The sequence below is a fragment of the Scaptodrosophila lebanonensis genome, unplaced genomic scaffold, assembly GCF_003285725.1.
Source record: "Scaptodrosophila lebanonensis strain 11010-0011.00,11010-0021.00 unplaced genomic scaffold, SlebRS2 tig00000061-arrow-pilon, whole genome shotgun sequence".
In the NCBI taxonomy this organism is placed as follows: Eukaryota; Metazoa; Arthropoda; class Insecta; order Diptera; family Drosophilidae; genus Scaptodrosophila; species Scaptodrosophila lebanonensis.
Window position 1 is genome coordinate 2125552 of NW_022060554.1, and position 22179 is coordinate 2147730.

The 22179-nt window shown below is 44.3% G+C and overlaps 1 protein-coding gene and 1 long non-coding RNA gene across 2 annotated transcripts; both read right to left on the reverse strand.

The window, feature by feature from the left end:
- Nucleotides 1-13033: 13033 nt before the first annotated feature.
- Nucleotides 13034-13470, reverse strand: LOC115624969. Its single transcript, XR_003995502.1, has 3 exons — nt 13425-13470; nt 13211-13364; nt 13034-13152 (listed from the first exon to the last, which is right to left on the reverse strand). It is a non-coding gene; the product is annotated as an uncharacterized LOC115624969 (long non-coding RNA).
- Nucleotides 13471-17682: 4212 nt separating this feature from the next.
- Nucleotides 17683-18661, reverse strand: LOC115624714. The gene is made up of 2 exons (XM_030519537.1): nt 17968-18661; nt 17683-17905 (listed from the first exon to the last, which is right to left on the reverse strand). The coding sequence occupies exons 1-2, from the start codon at nt 18658-18660 to the stop codon at nt 17885-17887; spliced, it is 714 nt and encodes a 237-aa protein (XP_030375397.1). The 5' UTR covers nt 18661; the 3' UTR covers nt 17683-17884.
- Between the last annotated feature and the right edge of the window lie 3518 nt (nt 18662-22179).

Consider the following 22179-nt stretch of genomic DNA (forward strand, 5'->3'; position numbering starts at 1 on the left):
CTGCGTGTGGAGCGGGTGAATTTGGCACAGCTACAGAGTATCTGTGCAACAACGAATGGTGTGGTTTTGAACACACCCGACACTTGGAAGCCTCGCAGCTGGAAACTATATGGCCCACATTCAAACAATTGAGGCACATTCTTTGAGTCTTAGCAAACTCAAATCGCTGCATAACAGATATAGAACCGAAGGAAGGGCAAGAATAAATATTGTGATCCGCAGAACCACAATATGTGCACTTCGAAACCGGTTTTGAAGGCTTTGAAGGACCCTTTGTGCAAGAAAACGAAGCTTTACTATTTCTTGCAGGTTCTACTCGCGGTTTATTTGGAACCCGAGTTGTCTCTTCAGCCGCTAAATATTGGTAACGCCTGTTTAACTGCTTAGCGCAATCATCCCAAGAAGGCAACTTGTCATAATCGAGCTGTTCCTCAAAACGAGATTTGGTTGCATGATCAACTTTGGCCATAACCATATGTATGATCATTGCATTCGAAATGTCCCTTTCACTTCCCAACGAAGTTAAAGACGCATAAATGGCAGAAACAGTGTCAATGATGGACCGCAAACTAGACGCATTAGGTTTGGTCATACTTGGGATGTCAAACAATTGTGAGATAGTGTCGAAAAATATCAAACATTTGTTGTCGTACACAGACTTGAGGCTAGCAATGGCTTTCGAGTAATTGCAGTCCGTTAACTGAAACGGTTTCACAACTCCTAGAGCCTCACCTGACAAGCACGACACCAAATGATTAAACTTCTCGACGTTGGTCAACGAAGGATCGTCATGAACTAGGCTTTCAAATAAGCACATAAAATTCTTAAATTCGGCATGCTTTCCACTGAATGTAGGCAGCCGCATTTTGGGTAACTGGGACCGTTGACTGGCCATCATAGAACAGTCATGAGAAGTCTGACATTCAACTTTTTGTTTCGTTGCCTTCACATACAACGCCTTAGTTGAAATGCACAAATCCTCAAGTGGCCCTCTACTATCGTTACTTGGATTGAGACTATCCAAATCTGCCTGAAGCCCCATAGCTTTCTTTATGTAATCTTCTAACAGCTCGAGACGACACTCGAGTTCTGTTTGCTCAAACGAAATTGTCTTTAACTGAAATGCTGTTCTCATACGAGCAATATCAGCGCTAACCTTATCAAATTTCTGCAAGCATTGTACTAGTTTAGAACTAGATTTAGCTACTACTTGTTGCTTTTCAGATTCCGACATGGTAGAGTATAACCAAAATAAACTCTAAACAAGTTGCAAATCAAAGAAAATGAAAGCCGAACTTTCCTAACAGCCCTCGCAAATAACAACGTGCTAACAGCAAGAGACCAACTGAGATGCACACAGATTACGTACACGCGCACTCAATACAGTATGCACGCAAGCAAAGTAGCAGTCCAAGCGACCGCACAAACAACAACGAAATCTGCAAGCAGTCTCAGCTGTACTCAGAAAATAGGCGTCGATTACCGCAAGCACGCTTGTAGGCAACGCTAATCCAAACGGGTAGCGGGGGGAAGTTCGTTGGCCCAGCGACAAGTGTAGCCGAAAAAGGGCGCGCACAAAGGAGAGAGCGACAAAAATTGCGCTAGCGGCGCAAGCAACAACAAAAGCTATGTTTCTATGTATGCAGCTGATGCATCAAATCTTCACCAAAAAACCAACACAATAGAACCAAAATAACTTCAAAATATTTGTTTTCTATGTTAAAAATCAGCTTAACAGCCCTTTTTTAATTATTGTTGTTTGTTTTGCCTCGAGGTTTTGTTAATAATTATGTTTATGAGGGTGTATAATGTGTTAAATTGTGCAAGGTATGACGTATGTATGTATATAATATGTATTTGTGTATGTAATGTGGTTGCACAAATAATTTAAGTGCCAAAAATTGAGCCCGCATAAGCATACACGTACTATATATACATATGTATGTATGTACGTATGTGACTAGGTTTAGACAACTTTCGCTTGCACAAATTTGCAGCAATTAAACTTCTTCGAGTTTTATGCTCAATTGTTGGCACAGAATACCTGTAAGCTCTCAAAGGAGTCCACTGAAACTTCCCTGGAGTCCGAGCGACGATCACCCATTAGCCAAGCCAAACGATGCACAAGTAGGGCAGACAGCAGCTCCACAATCCAAATGAGCAGCTGTAGTTGATTGTATCCAGAACACCAAGGCACCAAGCTCCAAATCCAAATAAATGTACCACGATGGTATCCAATCGACACCAGCCTCAAACAAACGAAAAGTTTTCACACGACCGCGCACAAAAACCAAGCCACAAAGCCCGCAAACAAACGAGAAAATAATCTTCTGAAAACCGATGTCCCTGCTCGGGCGCCAATGAAAAATCGCTAGCTTTTTAGCGAAACGATAAGATTTAACTATTTATTAATGAGACGCGGTTTTCTTTAATTATTAAAATGGCTTTTAATGGCTTGGTATTTGTGCAGTAACGATGTTGACCGTGCGAGTAGTAATTAACAAGTGATTTGCCTGCTGCCGCTACAAGTCAGCGGGCCGGCATAAGAAAAAGAATGCACAAAGAGAGCGCCACAGAGAGCGCAGTAAAGGGCGCGATAGAGAGCGCAAAGAAAAGGCTTAGAGGCTCAGTAGGGTGCTCCAACACTCACCATAAGAAAGGTCAGCAGGTACTCAGAAGCAAACTACATTAAGAAGTACTAGAAGAAGAAGCTTTAAAGAATTTTCTTCTGGAATAGGTTTTTCTACCAATGCACAACACCAACCGCCGGCTAAATGCTGACGTAACACTCTCAAATGCATACATATAGCGATAGCATTTGCGATGTATGCATGCATACTAATTACTACCGTAAAATTGGCCAGCAGCAATATTGCCTCAACGGCACTATCGGTCGCCACAAATCGACACATGCAAGTGTTCTCAAAATAATTTACAAACACCAACGTCACACAAGCACTCCGCGTTTCTGAAATTTGATCTTGATTTCGCCTCAACGGCCTGCATTAAACGAAATATTCAAGGCAGTCTCACAGAATACAAATGCTGACGTGAATTTTTGTTTCAGAAAATTGTGGAAGGCTGGTTATTAGAATCAAATGCAATTGACAAGCAATGTCTATATATGCCTCAAGCATAGCCAACAGAGATTACGCAAATTGCGAAAGAATCCGCAATTGGGGGGGGGGGGGGGGCTTGCGATAGGCAAGCCATATTCACGCAGCATGCGTAATAAGTTCATAAATTGCGAAAGGGCGCAATTTAGGGGGGGAGAATGTTGCGACGCGAATGAGTATATTACATCTCATCAACGCGACGCAAACAGACATTCAATAAAATAGCTTGGCAACACATATCATACATATAAACCTGTACACCCATATTGTTTTAGCATAGATAATATTGGCACCATAGTGTGCACGCGCACACGAATTACAGGTGCATTGACACTGGCCAGCCAACATAAGCAATAATAAGCAATAATAAGAATAAGACACATATTATTCTGCTACCTCAGCATAAGACCAACAGCATACTTAAGCTCAAAATATATGCTTGGACATCATTGTAACATAGAAATGGTAAATGTAAATAGTCATAAGCTAGTTTTAGGAATGGCTATATAAGCCATGATTTGTAAGAATAAAATCAGTATGCAAATTATCAACGAAAGGCCTGTTACTTTGGGTCAGGAACCGCTGATCTTTATCACGCCGACTACCACATTGACTACATGCTCCCAAGGATTGCCATGCAGTATCCTTGGTCTGCCGGACCACTAGGATCCCGCCTTGATGAACAGAAGGACAATAAGCTCCTTTAGCTTAATTCGTCAGGACCACAATCATCCTGCCGATTCACACTACCGCACGTGTGCGAATAAACAATGCTAATCTGCTGGTAGTTTCACAAGAATGATGTGCAAAGTATTGAGCGTGTGCAGTGCACGGAACTATGACCTATATCTGATTGCTGATATTATGCAGCATTAGCCGAATAATATGTGTCTTATTCATGCCTATTATTATTGCTTATGTTGGCTGGCCAATGTCAATGCATCTGTAATTCGTGTGCGCGTGCAGCCTATGGTGCCAAAATTAGCTATGCTAAAACAATATGGGTGTATAGGTTTATGTGTACTTATATGTATATTATGTGTTGCCAAAGTATTTTATTGAATGCCTATTTGCGTCGCGTTGATGATATGTCATATACTCATTCACGTCCAAACATTCTCCCCCCAATTTATGAACTTATTACGCATGGTGCGTGAACATGGCTTATCAATTGCATTTTATTTTGTGCTTAGTATGCGCCATCGCACCTGGCCAATCACCAGTTTGATTGACAATTCACTGATTACCGAAACTGATACAAGAGAAATAAAATCCAAACGGCTCCACTTCGATGACGACCATAGGCGTTTCAAAACGGACAAGAATCGGACAATGGAACGTGAGAGCCCTAAAGGAGAAATGGACCTGGCGACAGATCACCCTTCAGGAATTATCCCATAACAACATCACATGGGACACAGCAAGACAGATGGCCAGAAATAGAGTTCGATGGGAAGCGCTTGTAGAAGCTAAGCTCCCAAGTGGAGTAAAAAGGATTTATTAAAAAAAAATACGCCTTCATGTGCCATGCAGGTGAACTTAACTGCCGGCTCTGTTTATGCCTGCTCGCGCCGCAACATTCTCCCCCCCCCCCCCCCCCCCCCCCCCAAATTGCGGATTTTTTCTCAATTTACTTATTTTGCTATGCATGGAGCATATATAGACATTGTTTGTCAATTGCATTTGATTCTAATAACTTGCCTACGACAGTTTTCTGAAGAAAAATATGCATGTCAGCAGTTGTTTTCTGTAAGACTGCCTTGAGTATTTCGTTTAATGCTGTAAAGTTGGTTACTATGACCGGCCGTTGAGGCGAGGTGATCAACATCAAATTTTGCAAAACCCGAAGTGTTTGTGTGACGTCGGCTTTTGTAAATTATCCCATTATCCCATTACCCATCTTATGGGTGATAAACTGGTTTGTGTGGTCAGTCGGACTCTCATGTTTTCATCATTTGAAGGTTCAGTGTTGGTTGATGTCGTACTGCGTGGTTTTGAAATGCTGGGTCTGCCGACCGGTCCACGTTATTTAGGATGCATGGCTCACAGATTCGTTTAGGGACGGTCGATATTGATGTCCGTTTAGGCTACCTGTAGTACTGCCCTAAATGTTCTGCTACTGTGACAGCCTGTCCTGATTGACACTTTATAACGGGTCCAATGCAGACTGTCTTGGGTGCTTCCCGAACATTTACTGGTTCCCCACGAATAAATTATGCTGATGGAGGTAAACGCTTTAAAATAAATTATGCGGCTGAGCTTGCACAAAACCAAAACAATAAAGGAATGCTAAAGTCGAGCAGGTTCAACTCTTAAATACCCTGTACCAAAAAGGAAAAAATGAAAAACAAAACATTATTAATAAAATAATTTAAAAAAATTATATTTATTAAATTATTTAATTAATTTAAATATAAATTATTCAATACATATACACAAAAGTGGAGACATATTTATGTACAGTTTTAACAGCATACATTTACATCAGAATCGTGTCTCTGCGTGTTTATATGCGTGTATGTATGCAGCACAAAGTTGAACCAAAGCAGCAATAACACCTAATTTTTTTTTCCGAAATTCCAAGGATTTTGGGAGTTATGAAAAAAACACGAATTGTGGGGAACTGGGGGTGTATCAGAAAAAAGAACGCACGAACTCGATCTGCCTAGGGCTTAGGGGAACCTAAATGTCAAGTTTGGTTATCCTAGCTATGTTACTTGCTGAGATCGTTGCGCTCATACAGATAGGCAGACGGACGGCTATATCCACTCGGCTTGTTACCCTGATCAAGAATATATATACTTTGTGGGGTCTGCCACGCCTCCTTCTGTGTGTTACATACATTCGCACAAAACTAGTATACCCTTTTATGTTTTGTGTACAGGGTATAACAATAATATTCCATTGCTCATTCACGCTGCCTTTTGACTTTCAACGACTTTCGTATGTTTCACTCTATTTATTATTTTCTCTTATGCAATATCTTTTATTTTCAAAAATAAAGATTTAAATCATTCATATATTTTGTTGCATTCATATTTTATTGGTTTAAATCCATTCCGAAAATGAAGAAAATATTTAGATAAATTTAAATCATTTCAGCTATGCTACAAAATACTCTTCTGCCAAAACAATATCATCTAGCCCAAGACCAACTTGTCCGCCATCATCCTCATCCGACGAACCTTGTGGGGCTTCATTATCATTGCTTATATTCTTGTATGTAGTGTAGCATAGCCACGGTTCAACAATACCTAGGGCCCACTGTTACAAGCGACGAACGCGAAAGAAATGCTTAGGATTACAGCCTACTCACCTACTGACAAGGCAAGTGTCATCGCTCTTAGTGCGCCACTTGACTTGCAGCGTCAGCGCTGACTCTGACCCAACGACCAATCAAAGTAGAGAACGAAACAGACTTATTGACGATCGATGCATAGGGAAAAGAATAGGAACAACCCAGGGTCGTATGCCACTCCACTTCTCACTAACTTTTTTTTTCCCGTTAGCCATAAATTTTTTTTGCGTATCGCACCGTCCTCTCGCTAATTTCTTTTCCATATGCCCTTGGTGGGGGTCAAAATGTGTCATTCTCCAGGAACCGAAAATATCCCCCCTTATGGACGCAAACCAATATCAACATCCAGCCCAGCACCTTGGTAGCACTTGGCGACGCCACTCACGCACGAGCACTTGGTAGTAATATCCACATTACCGCGCCACACATAACAGCAACGTAGAAAATCGCCCACACCCTCACATGGGTCTCTTGCTCTGCCGACAAATAAAGCCGGGCCTTCGCTACTGCTTCAAGTTTTTGAACTCCCAGTCTCGACTCCCAGTCGCCGTCCGTGCCTGTCCTCCAACTTGTACAAGCTGTTCCCCCACGCTTCTCCTAATACGGCATTTCACGTACTTGGGACACAGCTTCGCATTCATGTTGTCCTTAAATCGGCTGAGGACGAAATTTCGCCTGTATACATCTTGGCCAGATATGTACTTAATTATCTTCTCTCGTCTATCATACTGCCGTCTTGCCTTTTCATACGCTAGGTATATACTCTGCTGGACTGCACCCGCACTACCTGTTGCTGATCTTGCCTGGGCAATACCCCCAGTTCGACATCCTCTAGAGCTCCCAGCTTGTGTGCTAGCTTTTAATCGCTCCCGCTGGTGAATATGCGTTGTCCAAACAAGACAAAGTATGGGGACGTGCAAATGCTGTTATGTATGGCACTACGCGTCGCACACTGAACGTCCGCGAGCTTGGTATGGTCTTCTCGCACATACGTTCGGTTTGCCGCCAACACCGACTGGAGAATAGTTAGCCGTCCGCGTGTGCGTTATGGTCAATTTCCGCAAGAATGAGGTGAACTCCCCCGACACAAACTGCTTCCTGTTGTCTGTGTGGACGGTTTCTGGACACCAAACTACGCAAAACCCTCCTTCTGCAGGAAACGTACCACAGCCCTGCGGTAGCACTCGACATTGCTCGCAGCCAAACGAACTTCGACATATGATCGAGCACTGCCCCAGAAAGTCCAAATACAAATTATGCATTGGCCGGAAGGATACCACTTCGGCGCCCATCATGGGCCTCGTGACTTGCATGGTATGCTTAGTGGTCTAGCAAACCTCGGAACCAGCCACGTATTTTCTTACTTGGGCTACCATCCCGGGCCAAAAGACAAACTGTCCGCTCCTCCGTTCTCTTCATGCCATGGCTGCGTCGCTCTCATGGGCCTGAAGTCCGAATACTGCCTTAACGGTAAGCCCGAGTTTTGTGTTTTATGTTAACAATTGTGCACTGCAGCTTTGTGTTTTATATTTATGTTATTTAAACGGCGTCACGGTTGTTTTGTTACTTGTGCCCTTTGTTATGTTCCGCTGTCTAACATTTTTGTGCTAGAGCCGCCACTAGTCTCTCGTCTTCCTGGTCTGTTTATCTTGTACTTTACCCCGTTTTTAGCTACAGTGGCAATTTACTATTTGTTTTTGAATACGGCGTGCTGCAAAAGCTCTTGCATTATTAAGGATGCTTATGATGTTGTCCAACCGTAGTTTATTAGTTGGTGGTTGTATGGCAATATTATGAATATTAAGTGTGTAGGGTTTACCGGTCGTGAAAACGACAAGTTAGTTTCTAAATGGTTGCGGCGGCTTGCAATGATCATGCCCGGTATGTATTGAAATGTAATTTGTTTTTTTACGTATGTATAACAGCGTGAAAAATCAATTTGTAAAATTGGGAATTGACTTGTTAAACAAGTATAAATTTGAGTCCCCACCAAAGCACCGGTTGGATACGCAATGTTGAAATGTGCACCCATCTATCCCTTCTGGCTCAACTTTGCCACATTTGCCCCACTTTTATCTCTGTCAGCTTCCCCTAATATATTGGATGGCTCCACCTGCTTTCTCCAATTGAAGTCTCATCGACGCCGGTTATTATTCCGCCTGCGAACAATGAAAAAGTAGTCTTGAGTACTGCATCAAAAAGGTCCGCACACAATTCAGTCTTAATGCCTACATTTGCGGAAGGTGCAGCTTCTGCTCCCCATCCTCCTACTCTCAATATCGTGAGCCCCAGAAACAAGTGTTTGTATCGATGTTATCCACAGATACGACTTGCGAATACGTGTTTAGCTCATAGTTGAAAAAGTTTACTTCGGGTAAGGTAGGAATTGTAGTTTCTTTATGGAACAGCCAAGTCTACGAGGCTAAGAAGAAAAGGGGAATGTATATCACCAGCTTGTTTATTGTCAATTCTCTACATTTTGCGAGTTGCGTACTCAGTGATTGTGATCCTGTATCAAGGTTCAGTTCGGGGTCACCAATGTTTATTCACACATGTACGGTAGTGCGAGTCGCCAGGACGATCGTGGTCTTGCCGAGTTTAATTAAAGGCTCTTGTGGCCTTGTCCTTGTTGCTGTTGAGTGAAACGCAGGACCTTTGGTTTAGGTTTCGTACTTAGCGAACCCAAAGTAACAGGTCGTTCATTGATAACTTGCATAATGACATTATTTTAACAATTCATGGCTTATATAGCCATGCTTACAAATATCTTATGATTATTTACCGTTTCTATGTATTAGCCATTCCCCAATAACATCTTAATCGAATATAGGTTGACACCGTCCAGCTACATAAGCTAATCTGCTGGTGGTTTCACAAGAATGATGTGCAAAGTATTGAGCGTGTGCAGTGCACGGAACTATGACCTATATCTGATTGCTGATATTATGCAGCAGTAGCCGAATAATATGTGTCTTATTCATGCCTATTATTATTGCTTATGTTGGCTAGCCAATGCCAATGCATCTGTAATTCGTATGCGCGTGCAGACTATTTATTTATTTATTTAATTATAGATAACAAAGAACTGCTAACTTTGCAAGAAAAGAACAATCTCTATATATATAAAACAGTTTGTCCTGACTGACTGACTGACTGACTGATTGGCAATCAACGCACAGCCCAAACGGTAAGAGCTAGGAAGCTGAAATTTGGACACAAGATCCCTCTTATAGTGAAAGTGAGCACTAAGAAGGGGTTTCGGAAAATTCGAGCTCCAAAGGGGGGAAAACGAGCTCCAACGTTTGTATGAAAAATCTACAATTTTTATCCGATTAACTTTAAACTTAGTTTGTATATTCTCAAAAAGAATACAAAAAAAACTGTATACTTGGATTTTCAATATTTTTCCTGCGGCCTGAATAATAATGATTTTCCGGTGGAAAATTCGGTAAACGAAAAGCTATGTGCAATCAACGCACAGCCCAAACGGTAAGAGCTAAGAGGCTGAAAATTGGACACATGTTGTCTTCAGTGGTGTAGGTGAGCACTAAGAAGCGGTTTTGGAAAATTCGAACGCCAAAGGGGGGAAAACGGGCTCCAACGTTTGTATGAAAAATCTACAATTTTCATCCAATTAACTTCAAACTTAGTTTGTATACTCTCAAAAAGAATACAAGAAAAACTGTATACTTGGTTTTTCACCATTTTTCCTGGGGCATGAAAAAAGGGGGGTTTTCCGTGGAAAAATTGAAACACAATCAACACCCCACAGCCCAAACGGTAAAAGCTAGGAAACTGAAATTTGGGCTCAAGTATCCTATCATGGTGTAGATGCGCACTAAGAAGGGATTTTGGAAAATTCGAGCTCCAAAGGGGGGAAAAGTAGCTCCAAAGTTTGTTTGAAAATTCTGCATTTTTGAATCGATCAACTTTAAATTTAGGTTTTATAATCTATAAAAGAATACAAACAAAACTGCATTTTTCAAAATTTGTGTTGGAGCTTGAATTATTGGGGTTTTAATATTTATTCATTTTTTCAAATGAAAAGTTTGTGTTATAAATTTTGTCAGATCGATTTCAAATTTGGGTAATATAATCTACGTAACTAAAATTACAACTTTGCATTTAACGATTTTTAAAATATGCATTTTACAAATGCAGGTAGAACAAACAATACAAAATATCAAACAGTTGGGGACAACTAAGTATACATACACACACACACATACATACATACAAGCAGCTGTTCGTGTAGTTGCGTGTAAACGGTTGAAGTAGCCAAAGCAAAATGTGAGACACTAATGTGTGAATGTTCATTTGTACACATGTATGTACATACATACATACATATGTATGTACAAAAGTACATTCGTCTTGCACTGACAGGGCAAGAAATGTTAATTAATTAAAAATTATTAACATTATAACATAAACATTTTTATGCTATTTTTTCTTTGTTTAGTACATTTGGCATAAGGGGTTTTTAGGACAACGGACTACAAGGGCGTACACAGGTTGGGCAGGGGGGACATTTCTCCCCTTAGAAAGAATTTCGCATTATGAATTACGCCAGCACCATATGTATTACATACGTACATACATATGTACGTCTGTATGTATAGCATGTACATATGTATGTATGTACATCAATAAGTATGTATGTACGTTCATACATTCCTATATATGTACATACATTGTTATGTGCGGCGCGGCAGTATTGGGAAACCACAAATGTCGTCGGACAAAAGGAGTGGCAACTCGCGCGATTGACAGCTGGAGCGGGCCGATAACAAGTACTCGTGCGTGAGGGGTGAGGACCAGTGCTACCAATTAGGAGGGTTGCAAAGTGGGTAAAGTAGCAATTCCTTGGGAATGACAAGTAGTAGTTTCCGACAAGGGCAAAGGCACAGTTTTGGCAAGTGACAAAGGGACGTGCACGTGGTAGTTGGAACGCACACAGGGAAAGAAAGAAGAAAAGGAAGCAAAGTGGAAGATTTAGAACGTAGGAATAGCTGGAGGACAAGGAGAGGACGAGGAAGTATATCTTTGGGAACATCTAGGCTGAGGTAAGTCAGTCGGAAAAGAGCTATGCCAGGAAATAATATATTATTACGCATGGTAGGCGATCGGCAACCGAAGCGACGGGGGGGCCTGAAAATTGGGCTGTGGGCGGTTTGGTGAACGAGCGTAGCTTGGATGCAGGAGGGCTTCATTGTAGCCACGACAGACGACAGCGCCAACACCGGCCGGCGACGCATCATTCTTCATGGGGCCTCAGCTTTAATTTGATTACAGCCAGCGGTGCTCGTTTGGACTCGGGCTAAGTACCCCTACGACTACCAACTTACATATATCTATACACATATGCATATTCTTTTTAAACACATACACAAAATTTATATACAGCCCACACGCACACATCCGTCATTTTCATAGCCCAATTTAAACACATACACATAATTATATAAAGCCCACCCCTACATAGTCCATTTATATACAACAAACTCAAATACACTACACCAAAAGAAAAATACACATGTATGCCATAGCCAAAATTCAAAATACACACCCATTCATATACAAGTCACATAACAATACAACACACAAAACAATTAACAATTTTCTGTTACACACATAGCCCAAACAATCACAACATAATATAAAACATTAAACAGAAACACAACACCAAACAAGTAACCATATTGTAAACAAAAATTCAAATGTATACTTAAGAAAAAAGAACATAAAAAAAAAGTAAAAGAAAAATGTATAAAATCTAATATAAGTAAAGGAGGTTGTAATGTGTATTGGAGCGGCGCAGTTTTTTTTTGTTTATCTCCTTGTCATTACATATCATTACATCCCTCATAACTACATACTCGAGTATAGGTAGGTTAGGAGGTTCGAAAATCGAATAAGATAAATAGGCACAAAGAGCCAACAAACTGCAGCGTCCCAAAACTCAATGGCCTAAATACACGAATATATTTTTATTGTAATAAAATTGAAAATTGAGCATGAATCTGGAGTAGAGTCCATTTATGGGGTGAGATGGGGTGACAAAAGTCACTGAGCAGAAGGAAAACCAAAGCAAGGACATTTAAGGGAGCCGGCAACAAAATGCCAAAACCGACTCAAGGTAGGGAGGGCCACGCGGCTACATGACACCAAAGTAGCCACAACTCCACCCAAATTCCACAGGCGTCCCTCAGCCGACAATATGAGTAGGTGTGTTTGAAAAAAAAAAAAAATTCATTGTTGGTCTGCCGCACCCCTGTCGCGGTCGAATCTGACCCTGAGCCGATGGCTAGCCGGCGTAACGACAGGGGATGCACTGGCAAAGGCGGACATAACAAGATGGCGCCCAATCTGAAATACACCTGGGTAAGCATTTTGGCAAATGTTGCCCCAGTCTGAAGCGAAGTAAAAGCCAGAGTCTTGTTGTTTGTTTTTTTTGTTGATTTGTTTTCTTTATTTAATGTAGCTTTCAACAACAATAGCTGCTGGCGGCCCCTGAGCCGGCGGGAAACGGTGCAACTGCCAGGTCCATGGGTGAGCTTCACTAGGGCTCAGCCCATCGTTGCCGCAGGTGCATCCTTCTTACAGCGCGGTGTAAGGGGGTAACCAGCAGAGTAGGTGCAGCGAAGGGGCAGATGTAGCAGGTCCGTGAGGGGTCTTGGTGCCCACTCATTGTTGCCCTACAGGGTGTTCTGAGGCTGAAAAGATCGAGAGGAATGTCTGTTAGGTGTTAAGTAAAGAATAGTCTAGTTGCCTTGTTTTTTTTTGTGTTAGTTACCTTTTTTTTTGTGGTTATTTGGTATTTCTTATGTATGGTTGCGTAGTAGGTCCATGTCCAGTCCCAAGCGGAAGGAGCATCGTTGCCCTACGTAGCAGAGCATAGGAGCAGCAATTCGCCATAGCCCGAGCAGGATTTGAGTTTTAGTCGGCGCCTGGAAGAAATTGGGTGGTGTAAAGCGTGCGATACATATATGTTTGTTTTGGTTGTTTACCTTCTGCAGTGACAGCGTGCCGTGGTGCAGCGTCATACTGAGGATCCCCATCTCACCCTTACATGTCTGGTTATTGAGTCTGTAATTGTGAGAATCTGTTTTTATTGGTCTTATGGTCAGTTAGTGTATTAATTACCTTTTATTTATTTATTTGCGTAGCAGCAAATAAATTATCAATAGACAGGGAGTCCATTGTGAATGGTCCCGGTCAAGCACAGCTGTTCCTGGGCTGAACCATCGATATTAATAAGTATCGATAGGGTTTTTTTTTTGGCACAGGTTAGCGGGTCTGTACATAGGGCGGGAATTTGAAGTTCAACTTATCGTTAGTTTGTTTTTTTTTTGGGAGTATTTTTTTCGCTTAGGATTATTTTTTTTTTGTTTGTTTGTTCAGTTTTTTTTTGGGTGTATTTATTTATTCTTATTTATTTATTCTTATTTATTTATTCTACTTATTTATTTGCGTGTGGCACTTATATATTTATTTAGTCTAAGTTTTTTTTGGTTTTGCCGGAGGCGTACAAGTATCGTATATCCACGATTTATTTTTTTATTGGACGTTTTTGCGTGTGGAGTATATTTACGTTTTTTGCATTCACTTATTACCATTTTCTTTGTTATTTGTGGTTTTCCTTTTTGTATTTGCATATACTGGTATATTTAATTATTTTATGTAGGTAAGCTGGTGTTGCGGGTATATAGTGTGTATATAGCGGTGGGAGTATATTATCCCCGCTGCCCATTTAGAGACACATACGCGTACACCGGTCGGTTTATTTATTCGTTTATTGTTGGGTTTAGAAGAATTTTTAGCATTAAGCCTTAGTACTAGCACTGTTTTTTTTTGGGTTTGGATTAACAAGGTACTGAGAAATGAATCTTGACCCGAATGTTACCCGGAAGGTCAGGCGGAGTCAGGAGTTTAGTAGAAATAGGCCATTGGTTCACTTGGACTCTCCTCCTCACGTAGGATTGAGTGAGGCGGGCAAGCCAGCAGAAGCACTCCATGATGACGCATCGCCGCCGAGTGTAAACGAGGCAGCGTTCCGAGGATTTGGGGATGAATTGCCGAACAGTTCCGGAGCAACAGCCGGCGCACGCGCGCATGACTATGGCGGTGAAGAGCAGGGTGGCAGAGCCGAGTCTGCGCTGCCAAGCGAAATTCGGTCAGCGATCAACGTGGCATTAGCACAGGCCCACGAGACGTATCGCGCATCGTTGTCGTCAGAAGTAGAGGCCATTCGAGAGACGATGCAGGCCAGCATGCTGTCGTTCATGCGCGAGATTAATGAGGCAGTGGCAGCGCTGAGGCAGGAGAAAACGCATAGCGCGCCTCCGTCTGTAGCACAGGCGCCGGTGGGCAGGCCAGAGCGAGCTCACGCGCAAATGCAGCGGCCAGCCTTAGGCAGGTACGAGCCGGCAGAGAAAGAAAGAGATTTTGTAAGTAGTAGACCAGCAGCTGCAGCACCGACTCACCTGTTCGTCGACAACCGAATTTTAGAGGCAGAACAGCGGGCACATGTGGAGCAGCGGCAGTTCTCAGCCGATCCGTGGATGCGCGATTTGGGCCCTGACGTGCACAGGCCATTAAGGCGAACCACGATGGGAGACTCCCGGCCCGACGTCGTCCACATCAGAAAGTGGGGCCTTGTATTTGATGGCGAAACCAAAGGAATGCCGGTGGCAGAGTTTATATTTCGATTGGAGCATTTGCAGTCCTTGTATCAGGTGCCCTGGGCCGACGTGTTGCGAGACTTCCACTGCCTGGTGAACGGAAGAGCGAAAGATTGGTATTGGATGTACATACGTACCTCGGGCGTGCCGGACTGGCCGAATCTCCGATATGGGCTGCAGCAGCAATTTCAGACTCGAAGATCGGAGTTTGAACGAGAGCAGGAGCTGAGGGAGCGGAAGCAGCGGCATGGCGAGAGCATAGAAGAGTATATTCAGGCGATGCTGGTGTTGCGTTCTCGGTTGGTGTGTCCATTTTCGGATTATGACCTTATTAAGGTGATAAAGACAAATATTAAAGACACCGTGTCTAGGGTCATCTATCCGATGAATATAACGAATCTGCAGAAGCTGAGAGAGGAGTGCCAAGACGCCGAAAAGATGCTGGCAACGCGTTGGGCGCGGCCCTCAGCCAGTACCAACTACGGGCAGCAGCGAGAGCAGCATCGAGTACACGAGCTGGACGTGGTAGCAGAAGGTACAGAAGGCGGCCAACTGGAGCATTTGGAGGCGGTATATAGGCCACATGAAACTGGTGGGAGCCGCTCGAATCTCAAGTGTTGGAATTGTGCACAACCAGGGCATACATATTTCGATTGCGAGTCTGCGGTGTGCAATATGTTTTGCTTCAAATGCGGACAACCAGGCGTGGTGCTGCCAAGATGCCCGAAATGCCGTCCGGGAAACTCGGAGAGGAGTCCGACGCAGCCGGAGGAGTCGCACTCTCGGTAGACGGTGAAACGCGTACCTCCGATGAAACTGTAGTTAGGATAGGAATTAGTAGCGATAAGGATAGTACCGTTAGTCATATTTACTCACAGATATATAAAGTCAACCAGGCAGTCCCACCGAAGAAAGTATGGTCGCAGCGGAAACCCTTGGAGCAGCGTCAGCGCGACTATGAAGTAGCCAGGAACCGCATATTTGGTAGCCAGCACGAACCGGATGCGAGAGGGGCGTCGAAGACATCCTTGCGGGCGCGTAGGAGACACCGCGAACGCCGACAGAAACGCCAGGCGGTGTGTGCCGCGGTGAATTCTGCATGTCGTTCCGACAGCCGCCCATATGCTACGGTAGCGATTGAAGGCAGAGAATTTACCGGTCTGTTGGATACCGGGGCGTCGGTGAGCTTGCTGGGAAGTGGTGCCATAGAGTCGGTCCGAAAACTAGGTTTGGTGGTACGCGAAAACAAATCCGCGGTAAGGACAGCCGGCGGCGCGCCACATTGCATTATTGGCAGCGTGATGGCGCGCGTTAGGTATAACGGAACAGAGTCGGAAATGGTATTCCACGTTTGCCCGTCGTTGTGCCAACCGCTTTATCTGGGCGTGGATTTTTGGCGCAGGTTCGGTTTGGCTCCGAATGTGATCCCGGCTGTGGACGAAGGACAGCACGTGGCTGAGTTGGAGGAGGAGCGCTTAGGAAAGAGTACACCAACGGAGCCACACGATTTAGAGGCGTGGCAACAGGAGAAGTTACAGCGAGTCGTGGCCCAATTCAGATCCTTCAAGGAGCACGGTCTGCGTAGGACGCCAGTGGAGCAGCACCACATTCAGTTGACGGAGGGGGCACTGCCAGTGAAAGAGCGTTTTTATCCCGTGTCGCCGGCAGTGCAGACGCTATTGTTTGCAGAAGTCGACGAGATGCTTCGGCTAGGGGTTATCCAGCCAAGTGAGAGTCCATGGAGCAACCGAGTGACTTTGGTGAGGAAGCCTGGAAAGAACCGGTTGTGCTTAGACGCGAGAAAGCTAAATCAGCTCACGGTGAAGGATGCTTACCCACTCCAGAGCATTGAGTCGATCTTGAGCCGAGTGGAGGATACCATTTACATCAGCAGCCTGGATCTAAAGCATGCTTTTTGGCAGATCGAACTGGATCAGGAAAGCCGGCAGTACACCGCGTTTACGGTACCAGGAAGGCCACTGTATCAATTTAAGGCCATGCCGTTCGGGTTGGGCAATGCGGCGCAGCGCCTTTGCAGGGTGATGGATAAGGTGATTCCCCAGCGTTTGAGAAGCCATGTATTCGTCTACCTGGACGACCTTCTCATAATATCCAGAACATTTGAGGATCATTGCAAGGTGCTGTTGGACGTGGCAAGTGCTTTGAAAGTAGCCAATTTGACGATTTCCTTAAAAAAATCCAAGTTCTGCTACAAGTACTTGAAGTATCTGGGGTTTGTGGTTGGCGATGGTGCGTTGCGGACGGATCCAGAGAAGGTCGAGGCGATTCGGGCGATTTCCTTGCCGACCAGCGCAAAGCAGCTCCGCCGATTCTTGGGGACCGCTGGCTGGTATAGGCGTTTCATTCGGAATTTTTCCACGATTTCCGCGCCGTTAACGGACTGCCTGAAAGGGAAGGGAAAGTTCCAATTATCGGGCGAAGCGGTTGCGGCATTTCAGGAGTTGAAAGGGGCACTCACCTGCGCGCCAGTGTTGGTGCATCCAGACTTTCGGAAACCGTTCGTGATCCAATGTGACGCGAGCCAAGCGGGCATAGGAGCGGTTTTGTTCCAACTCGATGCAGACGGGGCCGAAAGGCCGATAGCTTTTTTTTCAGCGAAGCTTCGGGGCGCTCAGCTGAACTATAGTGTCACCGAGAAGGAATGCCTGGCTGCAGTAAAAGCGGTCGAAAGATTCCGGCCGTACGTTGAGTTGATGCCGTTTAAGGTGGTGACTGATCACGCCAGCCTGCGGTGGCTGATGTCATTGAAGGAGTTGGACGGTCGATTAGCGCGGTGGTCGTTGGCCCTGCAGAGGTTCGACTTTAATATTGAGCATCGGAAAGGCAAGGAAAATATTGTAGCCGATACCCTCTCACGGCCTTTCGAACTGGAGGAAGTTGATTTTTTTGATTTCGAGACAACCGAGTTCGAAGGTGCGGAGTATACCGAGCGGCTGAAGCAAGTGCGGGAGAACGCGGAGCTATTTCCGGATTTACGCGTGGAGGATGGGCTGTTGTATAAGCGGGCGCAGTTCACGCGGCCCGAGCGAGAGGAATTTTCCTGGAAGCTCTGGGTACCGCGTCCTGTGTCCGCAGCCCTTATACAGCAGGCCCATGAGAGCGACGCGGCTATGCATGGGGGCATGAAGAGGACCATAGAACGGCTCAGGCAGTTTTTTTTCTGGCCCGGGATGGTGGCACAGGTGAGGAGGTACGTTGCCGGCTGTGAAACGTGCAAAGCAACAAAACACAGCACGCAATTAGCGAGGCCGGTAATGGGCGCCGAAACCGTATCGCTCCGACCAATGCAGAGGCTGTATCTGGATTTTCTGGGGCCGTATCCGAGGTCCAGGAGAGGGAATACCACCATTCTGGTTGTTCTTGACCATCTGTCCAAATTCGTGTGGTTGCGAGCGATGCCAAAAGCAACAGCGGCGGCAGTGGTCCGGTTTCTGCAGGAGGAGGTGTTTTCGGCATTTGGAGTCCCAGAAACCGTCCATACCGACAACGGTAAGCAATTTGTGGCCAGCCAGTTTACGGGGTTCCTGCAGGGGCTGAGCATCACCCACATACGCACGGCGAACTATGCCCCACAGGCGAATGCGGCGGAACGCGTGAACCAGACGGTGTTAGCGGCCATCAGGACATATGTACAGGGCGACCACACGAAGTGGGACGAGAAGCTCTCGGACGTGCAGTGTGCAGCACGCAGTGCTATCCATGGCAGCATCGGCACGTCCCCGTATTTCGTTTTGTTTGGGCAGCACATGTTCACCAGCGGGAAGGACTACAAGCTGGCACGCAAGTTGGGGGCGCTGGAGGATGCGGAATTGCGCATGTTGCCCAGATCGGATCAGCAGAAGGCAGTGCGGGATGAGGTACAGCAGAGTGTCCACCTGGCGTATGAAAAGGCGAAACGGCAATACGATAAGCGTGCGAGGATGGTAGCGTACGTACCTGGCCAAGAGATTTACAGGCGAGACTTTGTCCTCAGTCGTTTTAAGGACAACGTGAACGCGAAGCTGTGCCACAAGTATGTGAAATGCCGTGTCCGGAGCAGCGTGGGCAACAGCCTGTACGAGTTGGAGGACATGCACGGGCGTCGGTTGGGAGTCTTCCACGCCAAAGATTTAAAGCAATAGCTAAGGCCCGGCTTTGTTCATCGGTAGACCAAGAGACCCATCTCGGGGTGTGGGCGGTGGCCTACGTTGGGCAGAGAAAGAACCGCGGCGCTTCTCACTCCCGTTTCTTTCGTTTGACACCAGAATAAAACCGGAGTGTGGTGTTATGTGCGGCGCGGCAGTATTGGGAAACCACAAATGTCGTCGGACAAAAGGAGTGGCAACTCGCGCGATTGACAGCTGGCGCGGGCCGATACCGAGTACTCGTGCGTGAGGTGCGAGGACCAGTGCTACCAATTAGGAGGGTAGGAGAAGGGGAATTATCGGTTCCATGAAGAGTGGCAGGCCGTGCCCTTTGTCAAGGGCAGAAGGAAAGCGAAAGTGAAGGAAGTGACATGCAGAAAATTTTCAGGCGCAGAAAAGTGTTGAAAGTGACCGAAAATATTTACATAAGTGGTGCAAATTGGAGATCCAGGAAAGGGGAAAAGGAGAGTTTAGACCCAGGTTGTACACGCAGAGGAAAAGGAGCAGAGCGCAAAGACAGACGAGGTAAGGGGCACAGAAAATGAACCAGGCGCAAGTACTAATGGTGCTTTATTCAGTCCACCAGGCTAAGGGAAAGAGAGTGGGGGCAAGTCGCCAACGTACGAAGAGGCAAGTCGCCAACGTTCTACGAGACAAGCCGCCAAAGCGGACAGGGTGTACCGGAGGAACTGCGTGCTGGAAGCGAGAGACTGATTCTGGGCTAAGTACCACCTTTAGAATCTAAGTTTATATGAATACTCCCACTGAGACAATTTAAAATTATATACACCACATACTCATACATATTCGATCCATAAACCCACGCATATGTACCATTCAAGCAAATACCATAATTATATACAACCATACGCATATAATCCATTTAATATAAAGCCCATAATTATATAAAGCCCACCCCTACATAGTCCATTTATATACAGCAAACTCCAATATACAACACCAAAAGAAAATACACATGTATGCCATAGACAAAATTCAAAATACACACCCATTCATATACAAGTCACATAACAATACAACACACAGAACAATTAACAATTTTCTGTTACACACATAGCCCAAACGATCACAACATAATATAAAACATTAAACAGAAACACAACACCAAACAAGTAACCATATTGTAAACAAAAATTCAAATGTATACTTAAAAAAAAAAGGAAAAAAAAAAGAAGTAAAAGAAAAATGTATAAAATTTAATGTAAGTAAAGGATGTTGTAATGTGTATTGGAGCGGCGCAGTTTTTTTTTGCTTATCTCCTGGTAATGATATCCCTCATAACCACATAATCTCATACTCGAGTATAGGTAGGTTAGGAGGTTCGGAAATCCAATAAGTTAAATAGGCACAAAGAGCCAACGAACTGCAGCGTCCCAAAACTCAATGGCTTAAATATAAAAGTCTATTTTTATTGTAATAAAATTTAAAATTTGAACATGAATCTGGAGTAGAGTCCATTTATGGGGTGAGATAGAAGTCCCGGAGCAGAAGGAAAACCAAAGCAAGCATGTTAAAGGGAGCCGGCAACAAAATGCCAATACCGGCTCAAGGTAGGGAGGGCCACGCGGCTACATGACACCAAAGTAGCCACAACTCCACCCAAATTCCACAGGCGTCCCTCAGCCGACAATATGAGTAGGTGTGTTTGAAAAAAAAAAAAAATTCATTGTTGGTCTGCCGCACCCCTGTCGCGGTCGAATCTGACCCTGAGCCGATGGCTAGCCGGCGTAACGACAGGGGATGCACTGGCAAAGGCAGACATAACAAGATGTTATTATTTAAATTTCCTGTTAATTGCGTTCAAACTTCGATGGAATTATTGTATTATTGGATTCAACTATCGATATTTTGATGCTCTAGCACATAGAGCATCCGACACATGCCCATCTCTAGCATCTCAGCTGATCGCATATTTACAGCGACTTACCGTTTTAGAGTTAGCTAACAAAGCTACAAATGTATTCTGAACAAATCTAAGAGTCATTTACCGTTAAGCCTATTTTGTGAGTGTATTCATGCGATTTACAAAAGCAGAAACACACCTTTTATATTAACAACAATCATATTTGGAATTGAAGACACAAATGAGTGTTGAATTCAAAAATTTAATACATACTTATATATGTATGTATGTATATAGGCGGATAACGCCTGCATGAAAAATTTAAATGTATGTACATATCAGCGTTGCCGAACGCTCCGATTTTGGCGGGACGATCCTATTTATAAATCAAAATTAAATGTCCCGCGTCGGACTTTTCGGGGATAACTCGACCGTGCGTACAACGTGCTGAGGAAGCACACAGTTAAGTCAGGACTGGCATTCCGCCCGGTGCGTAACGAAGATATGTACATATGTATGTATGTACGTATAACCATACATAGTACTTATTGTACTATATTTGCTATTTGGAAAATGAACTCTTTAAAAAACTTTAGAGAGCGTCGAAAGAAGAATATCATATAGTAAATAAACTTATAATTATAAGCACATTTTACTTAGCCCAGCAAAGACGGGCGAGACCTGCTAGTAACTAAATAAAGTAAAATGGCATTAGCGATTTATTTGTCGTCGCCAATTGACAGAAGTGAGTCATAGGTGGCCGAGACTGTGTCGATCAGGCTTCTCAAAGCTGGCGCAGATGGCTGGGAAATCTTTTGCAGATTGAAAAGTGTCGATATGTTATCGAAAAATATTAGGCAGTCATTATCGTACACCCGCTTTAGACTTTCAATGGCTTTGCTATAATTGTCTTCCGTAACTTGGAAGGCGCGAACGGTGCCTAAAGCGTCACCAGCATAACATGATATTAGGTGATTGAATTTTTATACTCTGTACATAAAATGTGCAAGAGTATATTAGGTTTGCGGGAGCTGAAAATGTAACAGGCAGAAGGAGGCGTGGCAGACCCCAC

Excerpts from the sequence above, each read along its gene's own strand:
- LOC115624714 (XM_030519537.1), bottom strand. The coding sequence starts at position 18,660 with ATGCTCAGCCCCTGCAGGAACCCCGTAAACTGGCTGGCCACAAATTGC. Across the intron at positions 17,906-17,967 it reads GTTCGAAAGGCCGTGAGAGG|GGCCAACGACCACCGCGCTA; the intron begins GTATCGGCTACA and ends GAACCTCTGCAG.